Here is a 21,125-nt window from a genome sequence, read left to right as displayed (position 1 = left end):
TACCAAGCTACTTTGTACAAGGCCTTTTACAACAATTAAAGGTTGTGATAACCTTTATGTGCGATAGTATTCTTATTAAGAAGCCCGTCTTATTAAAATTATAAATATCATTATTATGACTAAGAGGTTAGAAGTAGGCAAAAAGGGAAAAGATAAATAAGTTGAGGTACGAGTTAGAATAATCAGAGAATTGATTGTATTGATGATTATTCTATGATATGGTGGGAAAGTGTAGTCTATATATAATATAAACATCACATGTAATCATATGTAATCACATGTAATCACATGTGATGCTTAAGTCCGAGCATTAAGTTTATACGGGCATATGTGCCTGTCGGCCCTTTAACATGTATATGTAAAGCGTATTTACGTACGGGCTGTACGTGCATACAAAGCGGTGTATCTCAGTAGATACGAACTTCAGTTGAGCCTCTTATTACCATGTAACTTCTTAAGCACGTAACTCATATAGTACCTGTATTTATAAATTATAAATATATCATTACAATTGTGGAAAATCAATGAGTCTAGATATATTTATGAAACATCTGTAGCCCTTATATTCATTGAGATATTAATATTTATTTCTTATATTATAGAGTACTAGTTTTAGGGTACTAATTAAGTATAAGTTTTAGAATTTTAGTAAATATTTTAAGTTTATATATTCTATACTTCGTAATTGTGTTTTGTGCGAGGGTAAACAAGGCTTATATAATTGCAGGATCCTTAGCTAATGCCCTCTAATAATCAATTCTATATAAAAAAACGCGTCTTTAGTTATAGTTAGCGTTATATAAAGTTCTTTACACATTGCGGTCCGACACACATCGCGTTACGTTTGTTAAAGAGGTAATTGGCTATATCTCGTATATTATTAAGTCGCGGTAGAAATCCTCGATCGATCAGGTTAATAACTCGTTCAAGAATCATGGTTTCTTCTAAAGAAGTCATCTTCTTTAAATTCGTACGAGTTTCGTATTAAGGTAGTAGACCAGCGCGTTGGTATCGAAGTATTATTCTTAGGGCGTTATAGATAGAGGCTACTTTTCGTGCGGATAGTTTTCGGTCTTTTTCGATTGCTTTAAATACAAGGATGACATGACTTTCATTTAAAGAAGAACTCATAGTCGTACGTGGAGGAAAGTTAATGTAAAGGTGAAGAGCGTGGAAAGAAGGAGGAAGTGGGCCGCCACTCGCTATGCATGTACGTTATAGTAAATTTGAAAGATAGGAAGATTATTATATATAGACTTTATGTATAAATTATAAAAAATATATTTAAAGGTTAAAAATATTAAATATTAAGAAACCGTAAAAATGGGGCCACGATAAGGCTGAGTTTCTATATAAAGACTTTAAAGCTCTATTTAATCTTTATATTATTATGCTTTATAATATAACTCTTATTAAAGCTAATATAGAATATTATATATATATTAGTCTTAATTTCAATTTTTAATAAATATTTAAAAAAATCAATCTTTAAGGTACAATAAGACAGTGTTTCACTCGCTTGTTTGTTTCACTCGCTTATCATATACGTTAAATTAATTTATTAAAAGAGCTAGTTATAATTAATAAAAAGACAAAAAACTAACAAATATATAAAATAAAAATACATAAAATAAAAATAAATAAATCTAATGTATGAATTATAATTATATAATATCAAAATAACTTAATTATGAATATTTTTCTTTTTTAATTTAAAATTTAATTACTTAATATATTTTTTATTAAACTATAAACTTAAAAATAATATTTTATTATTAAAAAAATAAAACATCCCATTTATTTAAGTCTAGCTTTACCATACCGGCTACTTAGGCAGCCTGCAGATATAAAACACCACTTACCAACCTGATTGCAATTTGGAACAGCCAATTATTGAACCCACGAGATATGGTTGCCAAGTCTTCGCTTGCAAAGTTAATAAAACCAGTCACCCCCTATTGCAATTCACACAGCATCGGCCACAAGTCTCTCGTTGCCCATCAAACAGCATTAACATACTGTCGTTAACTACTGTTCTTGGAACGATCCCCAAAGGTTTGACCATCACCACCTTGTTTTCTCTCATCTTCTGCAATGCAGTTAACCTAAGCCACCCTCCTGTTCGGCGTTAGTCAACATGTCCTTTAACACCTCGAAACCAGGAAAGTTCACCCATGCTCAAACATCAGAGTACCTGAGGGCTGCAAGCCCTCCTCGGAGAAACAGTTCGACTGGGCCGAAATGAGCAGATGCGTCATCGAAGAATTCTCAGTTGATGCCCTCATCAATTGCATTGGAGAGCACGATACAAACATCTGCGTGAAGCTCCCGCGGCATAGAACCCGTAACGAAGTACTCTTCGACAATTTAGATGGGGAGAATGACGGGAGGTTTTGCATCAAGCCTCGAGGGATCCTATGGCTGGCTGCGGTGGCTTCAGAGAATAAAATGGACTGTGGCCTTGATCATGCCTTCTATTGCTGCCCTGACAAAGACGTCGGTGGCTTCAGGTCTTGCCTCTGCGGACAAGGGGTCAGAGACAATCATTTCGAGTGCTTGTTAACAGCCATGGAGCTGCCGGTCGACGGAGGTTTTGATCGCCAGTGTGGATTTGAAAGCCAGGACAAAGTCAAGCCAACGCTCAAGGACACGAAGATTCTGCCTTTGACGGATGACGACATCGACAAGCTCAGTAGCCATTACAAATGCGAAAGTTACCCGTAGAGTCGGCTTGAGGAATAATTGAGATCACTTTGCTTAGCTAGGATAGCTGGTTGCTCTTCTCTACCTGCTTGAGAGACTTTGTTACCTGATAAGTTCCAGCCACGAAGAGAAATATCGCATTGCGGAGTACGAGGCTTTTTTCAACCTTACACGTAGGGTGTCGGCTTTAGCTTTGGCGATGTACACAGAAACGATCTGTATCCCACTCAAATGCCTCATGAATTATAAATCACTGGCAAGATTTTCGTGTCGCCTGGCCTTTTGCAGTGCCGTATTCTCGCGCATCAGCATCCTTTTCTCCTCTCTTGAATTCACACGTTTGTCTCTATCAGTGGAAAAGCCGTCGTTCTGATAATACTAACTGCTAATTCGAAGTGGTTAACGCCTGGAGCGGGGCATGTTGTCATGATAGCTTCATTCCTGGGCCACGTTCTATCTTACCTACCTTGGCAATTATGTGGAGTTCTGCTCCAGTTAGATGGTTGAAGAACGGGGTCTCGGATAGAAAGCGGGTTGCCTGTTCTAATTCCCTGGAGGCAGCCCGAGAGACCAGTTGACTTCATGGAGCCTTGGTTCGCATCTGAGTTGCTTGTTGTGATTCCTTGCAGGTGCACTGGCGGAGAAACTCCCTTTCTCAAGGCAGATCCGAGTGGGCTTTCGTTAGATGAATGTGACTGAGATGTTGCAGTACCCATAGGCGATTGTCTAAGTTGGTTGTGTAATTGGTATAACGTGAATGATAAGCGAGTGAGACAGACAAGTGAGTGAGACACAAAACTGCGCCGATGAGATAAACTGGCTTCCATATCAACATCAACAGCATCAATTCAATTCAAACTACTCATAATCCTCATCTTCAGACATCTCTTCAATAAACTGGCACGTTCGTGAATTGTGTCCCGGGTGACCACAAACGCCACACCGTCGCTGACCTGTCTCGGCCCTCAGTTTGCGACCACTAGTACGACGCATTTCCTCCTGAACCTGCGCAGTCACATCTTTCTGTGACTGTATATCTGCTGCGTCAGCTACAGTAAGACTTCCTCCATGTTGTAGGCGTGTTTTCTTAGTTCTCCGTCGTCGACTGAGTTGGTTATTCTCGTCTCTAAGAATCTGTACCTCAGATCTAAGTAAGGCTACTTGGTGCATGATGCCTCTTGTACCTTTAGAAAGTCGTTCAACAGCCTCGCAAATAGAGGTTGGGGAGCTGCTTTGGTGACGAGTGATCCGACTCTTAATAAAGTTGGATTGAGAGCTTGCCTCTACTGGGTTGTTTGGTGTGCTTGAAACCCAAGGCGGAGGTGTCTGTGGTAGTGATGCTGGAGGCGTTGGAGTGTGTAGCCGGATATCCAGCTTTGATAGGACGCTTTCTGCACTCAGAGGAACAAGCCCAGCTCCTCTAAAACCCCCTTGGATGTTTTTTTCAGTCATCGCTTGACTAAATGCGCTGCGATATGCAGGAAAGAAGTCCTCCTTTGAGATGTGGGTTACGCCCCGCCGCATCTTATCCTCAATTTGTTGCCCATACGCCGTCTTTAGCGGACCAAAGCACCCAACGTCAAGGGGCTGGAGTAGATGAGACGAACGAGGCGGCATACAAAGTGTAACGATCTTGTTTGCCTTGCAATATAGCTCAAAGTCTGTTGAGTGGTGACTTTCGTGCCCGTCGACGACGAGGAGGCGATATTGGCCTCTCAAACGTGGTTTCGTATGACGATCATAGTGCTGGATCCAATCTAGGCCTCTTTCATTTGTTGTCCATCCGTTTTCTGACGTCGCAATGACCCAGTCGTCCGGGAAACCTGACTCTGTATACCAGGTTGAGAGGTGATATTGGCCTGCAACGATGATGTACGGCGGGACGTTATAGCCTTGCGAGTTGATGGCTTGAATCACTGTAACCCATTCTCGATTACCAGGCTGCGCCATTTTTGTGTTTGAACGCCTTTCAGTACTTGTGACAACCATGCCAGATGCAATCTGGCCCATCATAAAGCCAGTCTCATCAAAGTTGTAGATATCAAACTCATCGATACCATACTTCGCGATTGTGTTCTTCACAAGAGCGAACCAGCCGCGAATAGCCTCTGCATCCTCGCATTGGGCCCTCTTGTAGTCGTACCTCCGAAAAAACCGCGTCCGCAATTGTGGTTGTCGTTTGACGAAGTTTAAGGCCCAGCGCTTCCCAACCGGAGGCGCGTCGCGATCAGCAAGCAGTCGATCAGCAAGCAGTCGATCAGCCATTTCTTCCACACCACGGATCCGGGGAGGGAATGATCGGGCATCTAGATCGAGAATGTGATCAACTAACGTCTGCTCTTCTAGCAAAGTAAGATTCCTCGAGTTCGGTATCCTGTCGCTTCGAGATGTAGAGCCCTTCAATCGTCGACTCAATGTTGCATGGCTGACCGAGTAGATCGTAGCTGCAGCCCGTGCACTAAGCTCTGGATTGATTCTGATAGCTTGAAGGGCCAGCTGTATGCCTGACTCATTACTTCTGGATGCCATGATGTGTTGTGGAAGAAACGTCTCCATTTGTGTTGAAGCATCATCGGCGCAGTTTTGTGTCTCACTCGCTTGTCTGTCTCACTCGCTTATCATTCACGTTAGTTGGTTGCTATTGTTGGCGTCAATCGCAAGTCTGAGCGTTTGGTTGATACCACCTTAGAAAGGGCCGAGCTCAGGATGATTTCGTTCTAGGAGTGGAAAGTGAGGCTGGGCCAGGATAGTGAGCACATGTAATAAACGCAGGTTGGCCGCAACGACGTCTTTGGTCTTTAGTCTCCTGTGTGAGAACAAGCGAGTCATAGGGTTCATCAGTGGACAAAAACTTGCAGCTTCACGTAGAGGTTTTCTAGTGTTGTTGCTTCCATACAGGCTGACAGGAAGAGATGGCTCAAGTAGAGAATAATTTGATTTGTGTTTAGATAGACCTTTCAGATCTATCTTAGCCAGCTTACTCTCCTGCAAAGACACCAGCCAAAGGCGTTCATTCGTAGGGGCTTAGGCAACAGGCGTCAGGAACAACGCATGTCAGACCGTGGCTATAAACGTTTGCGGAGACAGCGTCGACCCATGTTGAATATTTGAGGAGGCTTCGACACCTGGCAAGTAGTTTGGAAGAATTGCTGCGAAACATCTATGGTTGAAGCGAAATACCAGAATGCATGAGCTCTGCGCTCGACATACGTTGGAGTTTGTGAAGGCCAGTCGATTCTGCCATGATGCCCAAAAGGGCTAAGAAAAGGCGGAGGAAGGGAAGGGAACTGAAGACGGAGAGGAAGAGAGGGATGGTTGTACCAGAGACACAGGCACGTAAAGCCTCGCGTGTGTCTGGGCCCAGAACTTAACTGATATCAGAGGCTGTGGTAAGTGATGAGGTCCGTCATCTTCAATTGACGATTTCGTTTTTCCTGGAGCGACAAGCCACTGTATTGTCTTCCATAATTCGTAGCTTATTTCATCGCTACCTCGAAAGCAATCGTAGCTGTGACTCAACTGTCGACGAATTGGAAACTAGGAGATGAAAGAAACCTATCTCATAAGTACCCAGTCAGGCTCCTGCTGCCTTCAAGGTGGTATGATATGCTGCCAAGCACAATATTGCTGTATCTGCAGGCGCGTTAACCCGGCTTTAGAGGCAGGTGACATTGTGCCGATGCACGACCAATCATGACTTATGGGGAGACCTCTCAAAATGCACGCTGAGAAGATGCCTCAGAGAAGATGCGAACTTGCTCAGCACAGCGGTAGAAAATTAGCGGGAAATGTCTTAAATTATCTGCTGTGGTGGTAATTGACTCAGAAAGCTGCAAAAACCAACAGAACTTTTCAGGCGTTGGGACAACGCTCGTGTGGTTCGCCGCTGCCCAGAGACAGGGTATACTCTGAAATCATTGATTATCAATGTTGATATCGACAGCCTTCGAACGGCATACGTGAAATGACTATCTATGGATGAATTTACAAGAGTGAGAAGAGATAGAGACTATTGACAATCTGAAAAGAGAAAACACACAATGGCAGACAAGAGGGGGAACGTAGAACAAGTACACCATACCCGGATGGAAACTATGAGCAGATCCGACAGTCCATGGTCCATCCCTCCTACTCAGCCTTACAGAGCGATTGTCATTCTATGCCTAGCTTGTGCTCATGTACTAGGTATCTATCCTATTCCTCTTCATCTCCTAATTCGTGAGTTCCTATTGTCTTGTGCCCTTCCAGTTGTGTAAACCTCGTTCCCTGGGCCAGTGAGATTGACTGTGTGAACGTTTTGGAAAATAATTTGCTGTTGACCAGACTGTGGAAAAGGGCCATTTCCCTGTCCGGCACTCTGAGGGACGGTTCGGGAGCTAGCAAAATTGCCATACATCCCGACGTTTTGGGGAACAGGTCGTTGCTCGGGGGGTCGAGCAGGTGTCACGCTTGCGTGAGAATTGATGCGAGATAGAGCAGGCATACCGGCACCGTACGAAGTAGCTTGCTGGCCAGAAGGTGTAGGTACCCCCGCGGGGGGCCTAGGCGGAGCAAAGTGATTAGGAGACGGAGTAATACAATAGGCTGAGCAGGCCTGCTGGCCGAGTAGAAAGCAGCTCCCCGGCTAGGAGCCGGACCAACCATTCCGGCAGCTTGCGGGGCAGCTAGCTGATTGAAAGGCGGGCGAACCCGGGCCGCCATCGTAGCACCCCGGGATGGAGCTGGTGAATTGTAAGGCGGAGGAGGCGGAGGCGGAGGAGGCGGGGGCTGATTGAAAGACGGAGCAGGCCTCTCGGCCGCGCTGATGAGTGCAAGAATAGTCGATGGATATATCTTGTCAAGAAGATCCGATTTGAACATTTGCAATGAGAGGCTGTACGTGTGAGAAGTCGTGATTAGTCTCTTTGTTTTGGTGGTGTGGATTGATCGTAGCTTACGAGTCTCCGCTCGTAATGACATTACAGCGCTTGAATGACTTCAGTGCAATATTGCAGTTCAAACCCAGTGCGGCGAGGGACACCGTTACACAATTCGCATGCGTGAATGTTGCATCCCTCGCTCCAGAGGCCCAACAGTTCCGTGCCGTGTGCTGGTCCAAGTCTGCTTTCAGTTTGGTGATATTTTCGGTGCAAATGCCGGCATGGAAGCCAATGCTAGATCTGACGTCGGGGCTCGTCATGGCCCACTTGGCGAATGCGTTTGCGCGGTTGACGACTGCTTGAAACTCTCTCAGACTTTATGGGCTCGATGTTGGAGTGGGTTGTGAAACAATTTCCCACGAAGGAGTTCAGGTCGACCAGGGCACAGCTGCCAAGGTTTATGAGTTCCGCGACATTGTCGCTGGTAAATAGCTGGGCAGCCATTAAACGGCAACAGAACCCGAAGATCTTTTTATAATTTCATGAATAGAATCGAAGTAAGTTGTGGAACACATGAGAGAATTCCATGATATGTGTGGAAAGACTTTGAGGCGAGGTTGGAAGTGCTCGAGAAGGGTGGGCGGTATTCTTACTTATACTGACTGTCTTGAAACAAAGGGATCAGTGGGCGATACAGACTCTAGAATCAGGCCCGGGAGGAACTTCACGAAGCAGAGACGTCTTCATCAAGGGACGCGGCCTGTTGAGGGCAACCGCACCGCAAGGTGTCCAGGCCACGTGTCTCAAGAACCGGGGTCTCGAAAGGTTTCACTGCATGCTACCGGCATCCCCATTGAGCGTGAGTGAACGTTAGTACATCGCTTTGCGGGGCAGGCAGTACATTAAGATGCTGTGCGAAGTGATTTCAAACTGTGAATAGCGAATGGTATATTCATACGACGTGGTTTTCGTGGTTTCGGCGAATCAATGTTTGAAAAAGGCGTCGAATTGGAAAAGAGCTGGCAATCTATGTATTGAGATTGGCTCGCGCGTTATGGGACACGACATCGATGTGTCCGGCCTGATCCGGTGGTGTACATGGCATTTTATTGTAACGGGAAGTGGAATTGACACATGACTAGAGCCGGCTCTGTCCGGCGTCTGAAAGAGGCAACATGAGAGATCGAGTCCACGCCTGGAAGACATCAGTTCAAAGCCTTTCAGACTCGGTCGGGGCTTACTCACAAGCCCTATCTGGCATGTAAAGGGAGACGCAGTGAGATGGAAGGAGAACATTAGATGCAAACCTGCTCGAACAGAGGGAACAAGCAAAGACAGAAGGTTGGTAACGAAAGGTGAGTTTGATTGGAGTGGCACCGCACGACTATCAGCTGATGCGCATGCTAGGTCTCTGCTGTCTTGCTGCCCAACAATCAATGTACTTTCATCTAACGCAGGTGAGTAGACAAGGCTGAGAGCAACCCAGAGTCCGACGGTAGAGGAGCGGAACATGCACACTAGAGAGTAGAGTGCCTACGCGACCTGTGCTTCCATTGCCTATTGATCGGCGGGCCGAGTAATTACGCCTGGGGAGGTTACCAGTAAGATGCAAGGCATTTTGCGGGGTTGATCCTCACCGGAGCGTCGTAGTATTGGATAACTAGGAGGACGGTTAAACCATCCAGTTGTCCTGGATGCGCAAATAGATTGCTACTGGTTACCCACCAGACTGGATTGAAGAGATATATGAGAGACATAGCACAAGTGGCAGCATAGTGTTGGTTGAAGTAGTTCATTAGGTACTAGGTATAGTATCAAGTATACAAGAAAAAGTCATGCCTTGCCGATGCAGGCGTGGTATCATATCTGAGCGTATTCGTCCAATCCATCACCAGTTAAACTCCCAGATAACCTCCCATTTTACGCCTGCGCTAGATTCATGGGCGCCATTTTCGTAAACGCGTCATGCTAAGAAAACATGAGGTAGTCTCAAAGAAAAGAGACAGCTACATATCCGCGATCCGACCCGTCGATTTGACGAATTTAGTAGCGGCTGCTGCGCTGCCAGAAGCGGCGCTTGCGGTAGGTGGTGTGGGTGGCAGGGGGAGAGTAGTTGTCAGCCTTGGAACGCTGCTGGCGGCGCTTGTGAAGACGGCCGCTGCAGCAGGTGAAGAAGACAATGACGGTGCCGAGGAGCAGGCAGATGGCGGCGGCGAGAAGAGTCCAGAGGGCAACATCGTAGTGGGCAGAGCTGCCGTTGCCGTCCCTGTTTACATTGCGGCGGACGACGGCGAACATGACCCAGTCGCAGATGAGGGCGACGATGGTGATGATGAAGGCGACGCCGGAGACGAGAGCGGCGAAGAGGGAGCCGAACATGCCGGCGCCGACGGAGAGGATGAAGGCGATGAAGGAGACGCCTGCGGCGACGGGGTGGAGAACCATAACCCGGGTCAGGCCCTCGGCGACGTTGGAAGACAGGTTGGAGTACTGGGTGGCATCGGCCTCGGCGATGATATCGGTGGGCGAGTAGCCGATCTTGGAGCGACTGCATTGGTCGGAACCACTAGGAGACGTGTTAGTCGTCGACTTGGGAGGTTATTCTATGCGAAATGACTTACTAGTCAGAGCCGCCACGGACGCAGTATCCGAAGGTACCAAATGTGATCTCATTGCCGGCGGAAGTGTCGCCCAACTTGACGGTCAAGAGGGAGATGTTGTGCACCACTGGAGCAGAGATGCTGGTGATGACCAGAAGGATCGTTGCTACAAGTAGCAAAAAGGTACCAAAGTGGTGAATGAAACCGGTGACAGCCATGTTGATGGTGGAGGGAGACTACTGCCGGGTGGCTAAAGTGTAGTGGTGTTTGGTGTAGGGCTTAGTTGTAAGAGACGATTGGCGATGGAATACTGATGTGATGAACATGTTCGCCAAAAGGAAGGGAGAGGCCGTCCGCATATAAGCACAAACGTCTCACGACCCCTGAGCCGGTCCCAAGAAACAAGAATTTGCATGATGTGTGCTGTGTTCTGTGACACTACCACACTAGGCACACCGTCCGGGGCCAAGAATGCCGTGTAAGTCAGGGTCCCGGTGCAAGCCAACGAGTGCGACGTCATCAACGTGGCCCAGCCCGGGCCCAAGTTCTAACTTCTCGTGGCTCTGTGTGAAAAATTGGGTGAAAATGGACCCTGGCTTGCGCAAGCATCCCCCGCGCCACGGTTGGTCGGCTCATCTAGTCGCGTCCAGATTTGTTTAATTGTCGAACAAGCCGGCGGTGGAAAAGGAACGTGGGTTTGGCTCTATTGTGACGTACTATCCAATTTGCGCCGCTGATTGGCCAGGCCCTCGCGTCGTGGCCGATCTGGGATATTGCAGGTTGCCACTATTCCTTGTTTTTGTGGCTCTGTAATGACGCCACGCCTTGAATGGACCCCGGCACGAAAATCCAACTCCAACGTCAGAGTCTCGACCTTGTGTTCAGCTGACTACTGCCGTATTGCCGACTCAGGTGTTCCTCTGGCAAGAAAACACCTGCAGCTCGTCGTCAGGGAGCCCGACCGCGTTACACTACTAGCGAGGGTCGTGAGAGACACCTTCGTCATCGTCGACAGTCGTTGCAATTTTTTGCAATCTGATGTCGGGACATACCGAAATGTCAACGGTCGTCTTGTGGTGTTTTTGACCTTGCGACGGCTCAGGCACTCAGGGTCTCCCATTCAATGCATCGTCCTGGCCCGCATAATTTTAGGTTAAGCAGCCGAAACCTGAACAGTTCCGTCCGATAACCTGATCCAATCAAGATGCATGCTCTGGCCGGGTGCCATCCCATATCGCCAATGAGCCTTGTGCCAAATCGTCGTCTCTATCGGAATTTTCATTTCCGGAACGCTTCACTGAGCGCGAAACGCTTTAGCTCCGATCATGCTGTAGCTGTCAGATGTTCCTGGGCTTGGCTAATGGCGCCAACTTTGGTGATCAACGCCCAACTGCTGCGAGGATGCGAGACGGTTTTTAATCCGTGCTTGAGGGACGTTGTCCCCAGAAAATGGTAGCATGGTGTTTGCGGTTGTCTCCTACTGCTGCGTCCGATGGCGATCAGGGCTGGCTTTCTTTGAGATGCAACAGGCCTTCCATAATGGCGGGCGCCTTTTCTTTTTGCTCTCTTTTCTTGATGCGATCGACGATGGCGCGCTTCTTGACATCAATTGACTTGGAGCCGAGCAGAATATCTTCCCATAGCTGGCCTCTGGTTGACGACTTTGACTGTCCACCATGCTCCCAATCCGACAAGCCGTCGGCCGTAACATCCTTTGGCAAAGATGCCCTCAATTGAGACGACATTGTCGTTTCTCGTCGTGAAGTCGGCCATGGGCCATGCAAAGGATGGGCCTTGATGGCCGCGGAGTGTATGTATGTCGGGGCCGGGAAGATGTGCACCGTGAATTCCTTCTTGTCGTCTATTCCTGCAGCGCCGTCCTCGACTCCTTCTTGATGATTCGCGTTGGCAAAGGGGCCAGTGACGGCCGAGCCGGTCAGGAACGACTTAACGGAACCGTTGGATCGAGGCGTCGCGAGTTGGTACTTGAGCGGGCTCATCTTGGCGAGGTCCTTGACTTTCGATTTGTCGCTGAGAACGGATATGAAAGAAGAGTCGTGGTTCTAGAAGCCCATAATGTCAGCCAGAGAGCCTCCTGTGGCATCAATTCCTTGCGAGATGCAAACTCACTTCTAGCTTCTTGAATACCTCAACGTTGGCGAATTTCTGCAGCGAATGCAAGACGGCGCGTCTCTCGGAGAATCTAGTCGGTCTCGGCACGACGGTGACCTGAATCGTCCGCGCAGAGGCCTTTTCGGAAAGGCCCTGCAGAACAGAGTATCCGTTCTTAGACATGGTGCTGATTGTATCGTGGATGCGACTCCGTGGACTATGCCGTGTTGGACGGGGAGCGCAATTCGATACGGGAGCTCCGCAAAGTTGTCAAGCTCTGGTGGAGTTTTAACAGTGCTGAAACCCAATAACCCGCAGTTGCGCACGGTACATCGCGCCGGGGTGCCCCGCCAAATGGCGGGGAGGCAACGTTCTGCTACTGGAACTTCTAGAACAGCTTGGAAGACGTAGACGTACGCCTCCCGTCCAAACACCTATCCTCTGCAACTCCCGAGTAAATATTCACAGCATCCTACGATTTCCTATGAGCCGAACGTGCGAAAAATAACTCGACGGCTTCTAAACAAAGAAACAAATATACTGCACCCAACAACCACACTCTCAACCGCGACCATGGCCGCCATCATCGACGCCGACGACGTGATGGAGCCTACCCTCCAGTCCATCCTCGACCAAAATTCGCTGCGCTGGATCTTTGTCGGAGGCAAGGGTGGTGTAGGCAAGACGACTACCTCATGTTCCCTCGCCATCCAGCTCGCCAAAGCCCGCAAGTCGGTCCTCCTCATCTCCACCGACCCGGCGCACAACCTGTCCGATGCCTTCAACCAGAAGTTCGGCAAGGAAGCCCGTCTCATTGAGGGCTTCACCAACCTCAGCGCTATGGAGATCGACCCCAACGGTAGCATGCAGGACCTGCTTGCGGGTCAGAACGAGGAGGTGGATGCCATGAGCGGTGGCCTCGGTGGGATGATGCAGGATCTGGCTTTTGCTGTAAGCTTTGCCTCTTTATGCGCTCTTCATTACGACCAGCACCTCTGCAGCAGCTTGTTCGCTAACATAGTTTATTCAATCAGATCCCCGGTATCGACGAAGCCATGTCCTTCGCCGAAGTCCTCAAGCAAGTAAAGTCCATGTCCTACGAAACAATCATCTTCGACACCGCCCCGACAGGCCACACCCTCCGCTTCCTCTCCTTCCCCAGCGTCCTCGAAAAGGCCCTCGCAAAGGTCTCCCAGCTCAGCTCGCAGTACGGCCCCTTGCTCAACGGCTTCCTCGGCCAGGGCGGCCAGCTGCCCAACGGCCAGAACCTCAACGAGATGATGGAGAAGCTCGAGACGCTGCGCGAGACAATCTCCGAGGTCAACACCCAGTTCAAGGACGAGAACCTGACGACTTTCGTCTGCGTCTGCATCCCCGAGTTCCTGTCTCTCTACGAGACGGAGCGCATGATCCAGGAGCTCGCCAACTACGGCATCGACACCCACAGCATTGTCGTCAACCAGCTGCTCTTCCCCAAGAAGGGCAGCAACTGCGACCAGTGCACGGCCCGTCGCAGGATGCAGAAGAAGTACCTCAGCGAGATTGAGGAGCTGTATGACGAGTTCAACGTCGTCAAGATGCCGTTACTGGTGGAGGAGGTCCGTGGCAAGGAGAAACTGGAAAAGTTCAGCGAGATGCTGACCACGCCTTACTCACCGCCTGAGATGGATGCTTGAGATATGGGTTTGCTAGTGGTTTGGCGGAGGTGACGATTTGTTGGTGTTGAGAGGATCAAAAACACGACTATGAATACTTGGTTTATGAATGGATGGGTAGCATGAGGCGTAAGAGTCACGAGTGGAGGTATAGAATACATTCACAAACGATTGATACCCTGGTGGTGTGTGCAGGAGACTTTATTTGACTACCTCAATGCGTGATATCAGTGCCTTCAAGACTGAGCACCTCTGGCGTAGCTTCATTATCCCAAATATCCCCTGCCCCATTGATCTGCCCTCTGGCGGCGACAGTAAAGTCCGATTGATTCCCTTCCTATCCGAGGCATAATAAAAAGTCCGCCAGTCCCCGTCCCGAACGCCCTTCAGACCATAAAAAAGCCTTGTCCAAAGTCCTCTTGGCTGTGTGAGGATAGTGTTATGCCGTATTTTTCCAGAATGATAATGATGAATGACCCCGTGATGCAATGCGTGCGTGTCGTCTAGTTTTACAATCGAAGAAGTCGTGGATGGCCATTGTAGGAACCGTCGATTGGGGTGTCGCTCACAATTCTCTGTAGTCGCTGGGGCGGACACGCTTCTGTCGGTTCTGGTGACGATGAGGATTTACCGGTCTCCGGAAGTACGCGTCCTCGTCATTGCTCGGCTGTGTGAAGTTGTGGCGCTGCTGCTGGTTATAGCCGCCCATGCCGCCTCCATTCATACCGCCGTTCATACCGCCGTTCATGCCATTCATCTGGTTCATACCGTTCATGTTGCCGCCGCCGAAATTGTTGTTGCCGTACATGTTGTTGTTGCCACCCATATCAGGGAAGCCGCCGCCGTTCATAGGGTTGAAGCCAGGCATACCCATCATAGGGTTCATCATGCCCATCATTGGCATTCCCATGTTCATGTTGCCCATGTTACCCATGTTTGGCATATTGGGCATGTTTGGCATATTTGGCATTCCCATGAAACCGTTCATCATGTTCATGCCGCCGAAACCCATCATCGGGTTCATAGGCATGTTGCCCATACCGTTCATGCCGTTCATCATCGCCTGCTGTTGCTCTTGTTGTTTCTGCATCGCCTTCGGAGCCTTGGGGATCTTGGGGTTCTCCATCAACTCATCAGCGGGACGCTTCTTGGAGTTGGACTCGACGGACGAAGCACGCTCAGCGGCGGGTCCTGACGGAGCGGTGGCGGGAGTTGCTGATGCTGACTTTGGCGTGCCATCAGCTTTCGGGCCTGATGGCGCTGAAGCAGGAGCCGCTGTCGTGGCTGTAGGCGACTTCTGTGATGTGGGCGATTTTGCGTTTCCGTTGGCAGACTCTACCTTTGTCTCTGCGCTATCCTTGGGTGACGAGGCCGGCGGCGGCGAGGCTGCTGTCGGGCTCTTCGCTTCGTTCTTCTCCTTGAGGAATTCCTTCATCTTGTCTGCAGCTTCCTCATCGGCCTTTAGGTCGTCAATCAAGACACCTTCCGTAGAGCAGTTGGGGCAGACGAAGTCCGATTCGATGAGAGCATTGGTTATGCAATCATTGCAATACGTCTTCTGGCAGCACGGGGTCTTCATTGGGTCTATGAACATCTTCTTGTCGATAGGGCACTCGAGTCCCTGCTCCTGCAACTCCTTGTCTCCCATAGCAATTGCCTTGGCAGCGGACGCTGAAGACTTGGCCTTCGCCTGGAATTGTTCCCATGAAGCCTTGTCAGGCTCAGCGATCACGAATTCTCCCTCAGCGTTGACCATAATGCCCGACGGTCTCTTGGTTTCGTCATCACCACTCTGGGCGAGGGCAACCGACTTATCGACTGTGCGTAAAAACGACCGCGGGATGCCGGTCGTACGCTTCACACGTGGACGATTGTCAAACTCTGGATCATCGTTTGTTGGGCATAACTGAATCCAGTGACCTTTCTCTCCGCAACGGTAGCAAATGTAACCATTGGGAGGATCATGGTCAGGCACGTTTGCAGGTTTCTTGGAGCCTGGCTTGAAAACAGGGGTTTGGCTGCGACTCTGTTAGAATTGACCTGTCACTAGGAGTGGTGGGTGAACTTACTTTGACATTTCCTCCTGTTGAGCTGACCAGGACTCGGTTTGAGCCTGGAACATGGCTGCCATCTTCTCTTCTTCTGTCATAGCGTTGTTCATTTGGCTGATGGCGTTGGATGCGGCCTTGGCCGTGGCCAATTTGGTCGTTTGTTCCTTGCGAGAGGAATTCTTCGCAGCAACGGGCATCTTGCCAGAGACATATCGGGCGCCTCGGCCTGCACCAGGCTTGGCGGCTGGAAGGCGACGGGCAACTACAGTCGTAGATCGGGGGATAATCGTCGTATCATCATCGTACTCTAGTAGGTTGTTAGATAGATAATCATGGGAGCGTTTTTCAGTATCAAATTTACCTTCACTACCATCCTCTGAGTAGATGGCGAGGTCGAAGTCGGTGCCATCGCCCAAACCGCTCTTTAGGATGATGTCGCGCTTCAGCTCGAAGACGGAAATGCCAGTGCCATCGAACTCAACTCGCGTCGGCTCCTTTTGAGACTTGAACTTGAAGAACACGGAGGACGCCATGATGTCTCGTTTGGTAAGGTCACAGGTGTAGACCGCTATAGACGTTTGCAGCAGTAAAGCGCGCAGTCAAGTATTGAATTGGAGTGACGGTGAAGACTTCGCGGAATACCACGAAGACGCAACGCTACCTCAACGTGAGTAGAGACTTGATGCTTGTAATTTTTCTTCTTGCTTGTGTGTGATGTCTCTTGCGCTTAGCACCTCTCAAGAGTAATGAAAATCAATTCTGATTTACTTGGAAGATCAAGGAAATAAGGGTTGCGGAGTGTAGAGAAAGAGTACAATGCCAAAAAGGCCGACACCAGTTGAAGAAAAGTCAGTCCTTTTGTGTGAATCCCTCCTTACATCCAAATCACCTCGACACCTTGCGCACCATCAGTCGAGGAACCTCAGTTAGCCAGCGTAGGTTTCCAAATCAGTATTCCGCTCGATATGTAAGCGGTCGCGACGGTCCCGTGGCGAGACAGCAAACAATCGTCCAGGGAAATAGTCGGCTGCTGAGCGGGCACTTGCTTCGCTGGTCACCTGGGGTCGAAGGGTCGCTTGGGCGATTGCCGTGGGATGATAAAATTCGTCGCACAGTCGTATGCAGCACGCGGTGTTTGCGGCAAAGCGAAATGTCGCGGTTGCAGGTCGAAAAGGGAGCGTTGATGGTGATGTTCGTGGCAGGAAAAAGAGGAGTAACGCAAAGGGGGAGGAGAAGAGATATAGCCGGCAGTGACTGCAGGCAGAAGAAGGTGGTAGCTGGAACCCACTCTGGCCACTGCGACCGACCCGACCTGATTCTGCAGCACTGTCAATTCTGGGCAAGTCTGGGCCAGGTGGCACGTGAGTGTCGGATTTTCCGGCCAGGGGTTTCTCCGAATCCTCAATCTCCATCACCTACGTCTGGGCCTTCCAGCCTTCCAGGTTCCTGTCAGCGGGTTCTAAAGTGGTCCCCATCTTTCTTTCGGAAGGTGCCGTCAAGCTCTCATTGCAGCTGAGTAATCCGCCCAAGAATCTTGTCTCTTCCGTTCAGGTCCCGTCCGGGCCTCCACTATCTCGGCCGGGCAGCTGCCGAGAAAGAGTCACGTGCCGTATCACGCAAAAGTTCATAGGTCTCGGTCTTAGTGCCTCCACCTGGAACGGATACCTTGCCTTAGCAAAGGTCAGGTCCCTTCCTGCTGATACGCCGCTGCTTGCCGAAGCGCATTGAAAGAACCCCGCCATCCGGAGCAGTTGTGGGCAGGTGCATGTAGCGGTACTCTTGGTGCAGCAGAATTCTGGTCAGCTCTATTGCGCCCGATGTAGAAGGTCCAGTCCGGCGTCATGCCCCGCACCTCGTTGTTTAGAGGCCTTGCCCTCCCTCAGACTGCTCGAAAGTTTGTTCCTACAACTCTCAAACCTCTCCCGTGTTGGCAAACCATCTCACAATCTCGCCGTCACTACCTTACTCCAGCTATAAAAGCACACCAAGCTCGAAAGACCAAGATGGCTCCTCAACTCGGTGACTACTTCAAGCAGGTCGATGCCGACACCGACCACTTTATCGAACGTCTCCGGAAGGCTGTTGCGATCCCCTCCATCTCAGCTGATGTTGAGCGCCGTCCCGATGTCGTCAAGATGGGCGAGTGGCTCGCTGCTGAGCTGAAGGGCCTCGGTGCCTCCGTCGAGCTTCGAGAGCTCGGCGAGCAGCCTGACAAGCCTGGTTTGCAGCTGCCCCCCGTTGTGTTGGGAAGATATGGAAGCGACAAGAACAAGAGAACTATCCTGGTCTACGGCCACTACGATGTTCAGCCTGCTGAGAAGACTGATGGCTGGGCGACAGAACCTTTCGAGCTCTCCGTCGATGATAAGGGCAGAATGTTCGGCCGTGGTTCCACAGACGACAAGGGACCCGTCCTCGGCTGGTTGAACGCCATTGAAGCTCACCAAAAGGCCAACATCGACTTACCCGTCAACCTCCTCATGTGCTTTGAGGGTATGGAGGAGTACGGTTCCGAGGGTCTTGACGACCTTATCAAAGCCGAGGCCAAGAAGTTCTTCGCTGACGCTGACGCTGTCTGCATTTCTGACAACTACTGGCTCGGAACCGAGAAGCCCTGCTTGACCTACGGTCTCCGTGGCTGCAACTACTACTCTGTCGAGATCAAGGGCCCTGGTGCTGACTTGCACAGCGGTGTCTTTGGCGGCACTGCCCAAGAGCCCATGACTGACCTGGTCCGCGTTCTCGGCTCTTTGGTCGACACCGACGGCAAGATCCAGATTCCTGGCATCATGGAGCAGGTTGCTCCTGTCACCAAGGAGGAGGAGACCCTATACGATGGCATTGCCTTCACCATGGAAACTCTTCACGAGTCTCTGGGCAGCACGACCACCATCTACGAAGATAAGAAGTCCACCCTCATGGGAAGATGGCGCTACCCCTCCCTCTCTGTACACGGTGTCGAGGGTGCCTTCTCTGCCCCTGGTGCGAAGACTGTCATCCCGGCCAAGGTCACTGGCAAGTTCTCCATCCGTACCGTGCCCAACATGGAGGAGGAGGCAACCAACGAGGCTGTCTACAAGTACGTCAACGAGCAATTCGCGAAGCTCAAGAGCAAGAACTCGATGAAGGTTTGGGCTCAGCACACGGGCAAGTGGTGGGTTGCGTCGCCCAAGCACTGGAACTTCTCGGCTGCCGCCAAGGCCACCAAGCGCGTCTGGGGCGTACAGCCTGACTTCACCCGTGAGGGTGGAAGGTATGAATTCCATCTCCTAATATCGAAGGATGTTTACTGACAATATACGTAGTATTCCCGTCACCCTGACCTTCGAGCAGGCCACCGGCAAGAACGTTCTCCTTCTGCCCATGGGTAGCTCCACTGACGGTGCTCACTCCATCAACGAGAAGCTGGACAAGCGCAACTACATCGAGGGCATCAAGCTCCTTGGTGCTTACCTGCACTACGTCGCTGAGGAGCCCACCGCATAATTGGACTATGGACTTGGTGAGGTCGCTATGTCAGAGGGCAGCTAGGAACCGCGCTACCTGCGATAGCACGCAGTCAGGTGCCCCGCCTTGCTGTGTAGCCACGGCGAGTCAAGCTCGGCTTACAGGTCGACTGCTGACGGCATTCATACACGCTGAGAGCGCTGCAATGGGCCGTTAGCCAGATGGAGATTCATAGCACAAGATGCTCATGGTTTTCGCTGCAGAATTCAGATCACAAGTCACGTAATTCAAATACCCAAACAAATTCATATTAAACCGTGCTCAATTTCTTCGTTTCTACATGTGGGGTATTAGTGCGTAAAGGGTCAAGTCATGATCGTTCGTCCGTCGTGGTATGTAAATCGTATGCCAGCAGAACCAGGTATCCAAGCCAAAACGCCGGTGAGAGGACAAAGCCTACGTGGCTCGGGATATCTCGTGCGTGTAAGTGGTAGGAGAAAGGGTAGGGGTATCGGGAGCTTTCAACAGAAGCTCTACTTCTTCCGCGCCGTCGCCACTCGGCGGCTCCGTCTCTTCGCCACAACCTCTGGGTCCCAATTTCCAGAGAACATATCCTCGAGGTCGTCCTCGTCCTCAGAATCGAATGCGACCTCCACCTCGCTGTCCGACGTATCCTTGCGAACGCTCTCGGCACCGTCATCGCCGCCGCTTTCGTCGTCTCTACTCCCTGCTCTGCCAGCTCCACCAGTAGCCTCCCCCTCCTCCACAGATTCCTCGTCCTCTGATACGTCGTCTTCGTCATCATAATCCTCTTCGTCCCGAACATCAACGTCTTCCCAGCTACGAAAGGGCACCACGCGCTCGACCTCGAGTATGAACTTGCCAACCTTGTACTTTTGACTGAGCTCCTTGGCGTCGACGTATTTCCACCCGAGTTTCGCGTTGCAGAGGACGCAGGTGATGTCCGCGACGACGTGCCATCCGGTAACGAGCTGGCGGTTTTCGCATTTTCCTATGCGGACGTTGGCGAGGCTTCCCTTGTTTTTGCTGTTGTTGCCTTGGGCTGAGGACGTGTTGTAGGCGGTGACGACGGTCGGCGCGATGAGGTAGGCGCGGCCGTAGCGGCCTGTGAAGCCTTTGCTTACGATTTGGGAGGAGAAGGCGATGTCGCAGGAGCAAGTTGAGCAGCGGAGGGTGTCTGGTTGGGTTCGTGCTAGGGAGGAGGAGCGGGCTGGTTTATTCTTTTTGGCGGCGGTGGTCACGGCGGATGAGGATTTGGAGAGGAGGTCTGGGATGATTGCTGTGGTAGTGGTGGCATCTTGGTATGTTGGCGGCGGCGGACTGTTCGGGGGCGTCGCGGTCTCGTCTGTCGTTGAGGAAGTCGGCGAGGAGCTTAGGGAGGGGGCCTGGCTTGCGTCTGGGGTCGAGTGCGGGGACGTCGAAGTCGAAGTTGAAGTCGAAGGTGCTGCTGCTGCTGCTGCGGACGAGGTCCGGCGGCGGAAGGGAATGATGTTGAAGCTTGGGAGAAGGTAGGTTGGAAACGTTGGACGGGAGACGATGATGTTGGGCGCCATCGTGAGACGCGGGTTTGGAGTATTGGAGGTAGATAATGCGCCTCGCTCCGGGACCCCGATCCGAGGAAGGTGGCGGCGATGGGTACTTGTTTTCTTTGTTTCGCTGGGTGGACTACGGCTTGTT

At 50.5% G+C, this 21,125-nt stretch overlaps 7 protein-coding genes across 7 annotated transcripts; 3 read left to right on the top strand and 4 right to left on the bottom strand.

Moving 5' to 3' along the window:
- The first annotated feature begins 1,933 nt into the window (after window positions 1-1,933).
- BDP81DRAFT_85448 (uncharacterized protein) lies at window positions 1,934-2,778 on the top strand. The gene is made up of 2 exons (XM_060596394.1): window positions 1,934-2,055; window positions 2,133-2,778. The coding sequence occupies exon 2, from the start codon at window positions 2,242-2,244 to the stop codon at window positions 2,722-2,724; it is 483 nt and encodes a 160-aa protein (XP_060450616.1). The 5' UTR covers window positions 1,934-2,055; window positions 2,133-2,241; the 3' UTR covers window positions 2,725-2,778.
- A 6,827-nt stretch (window positions 2,779-9,605) lies between these two features.
- BDP81DRAFT_389647 (pH-response regulator) lies at window positions 9,606-10,380 on the bottom strand (the record flags this gene model as incomplete). The annotated part of the gene is made up of 2 exons (XM_060587295.1): window positions 9,606-10,128; window positions 10,184-10,380. 2 exons carry the CDS (start codon window positions 10,378-10,380, stop codon window positions 9,606-9,608), a joined length of 720 nt encoding a protein of 239 aa, XP_060450615.1.
- A 1,110-nt stretch (window positions 10,381-11,490) lies between these two features.
- BDP81DRAFT_85411 (uncharacterized protein) lies at window positions 11,491-12,483 on the bottom strand. The gene is made up of 2 exons (XM_060596393.1): window positions 12,293-12,483; window positions 11,491-12,225 (listed from the first exon to the last, which is right to left on the bottom strand). Exons 1-2 carry the CDS (start codon window positions 12,455-12,457, stop codon window positions 11,662-11,664), a joined length of 729 nt encoding a protein of 242 aa, XP_060450614.1. The 5' UTR covers window positions 12,458-12,483; the 3' UTR covers window positions 11,491-11,661.
- A 364-nt stretch (window positions 12,484-12,847) lies between these two features.
- On the top strand, window positions 12,848-13,950 carry BDP81DRAFT_308267 (anion-transporting ATPase; the record flags this gene model as incomplete). Its single annotated transcript, XM_060583440.1, has 2 exons — window positions 12,848-13,225; window positions 13,309-13,950. The coding sequence occupies 2 exons, from the start codon at window positions 12,848-12,850 to the stop codon at window positions 13,948-13,950; spliced, it is 1,020 nt and encodes a 339-aa protein (XP_060450613.1).
- Window positions 13,951-14,494: 544 nt separating this feature from the next.
- On the bottom strand, window positions 14,495-16,513 carry BDP81DRAFT_308728 (DWNN domain-containing protein; the record flags this gene model as incomplete). Its single annotated transcript, XM_060583486.1, has 3 exons — window positions 14,495-15,947; window positions 15,999-16,287; window positions 16,342-16,513. The coding sequence occupies 3 exons, from the start codon at window positions 16,511-16,513 to the stop codon at window positions 14,495-14,497; spliced, it is 1,914 nt and encodes a 637-aa protein (XP_060450612.1).
- A 1,470-nt stretch (window positions 16,514-17,983) lies between these two features.
- On the top strand, window positions 17,984-19,466 carry BDP81DRAFT_389643 (peptidase family M20/M25/M40; the record flags this gene model as incomplete). The annotated part of the gene is made up of 2 exons (XM_060587294.1): window positions 17,984-19,233; window positions 19,286-19,466. 2 exons carry the CDS (start codon window positions 17,984-17,986, stop codon window positions 19,464-19,466), a joined length of 1,431 nt encoding a protein of 476 aa, XP_060450611.1.
- A 494-nt stretch (window positions 19,467-19,960) lies between these two features.
- Window positions 19,961-21,001, bottom strand: BDP81DRAFT_308522 (yippee zinc-binding/DNA-binding /Mis18, centromere assembly-domain-containing protein; the record flags this gene model as incomplete). Its single annotated transcript, XM_060583468.1, has 5 exons — window positions 19,961-20,083; window positions 20,195-20,459; window positions 20,499-20,658; window positions 20,690-20,715; window positions 20,865-21,001. The coding sequence occupies 5 exons, from the start codon at window positions 20,999-21,001 to the stop codon at window positions 19,961-19,963; spliced, it is 711 nt and encodes a 236-aa protein (XP_060450610.1).
- Window positions 21,002-21,125: the final 124 nt, after the last annotated feature.

The sequence above is a fragment of the Colletotrichum phormii genome, assembly GCF_030913505.1.
Source record: "Colletotrichum phormii strain CBS 102054 chromosome Unknown BDP81scaffold_2, whole genome shotgun sequence".
Classification (NCBI taxonomy): Eukaryota; Fungi; Ascomycota; class Sordariomycetes; order Glomerellales; family Glomerellaceae; genus Colletotrichum; species Colletotrichum phormii.
The sequence above is the reverse complement of the archived record's forward strand: the minus strand, read 5'-3'. Positions and strand labels throughout refer to the sequence as shown.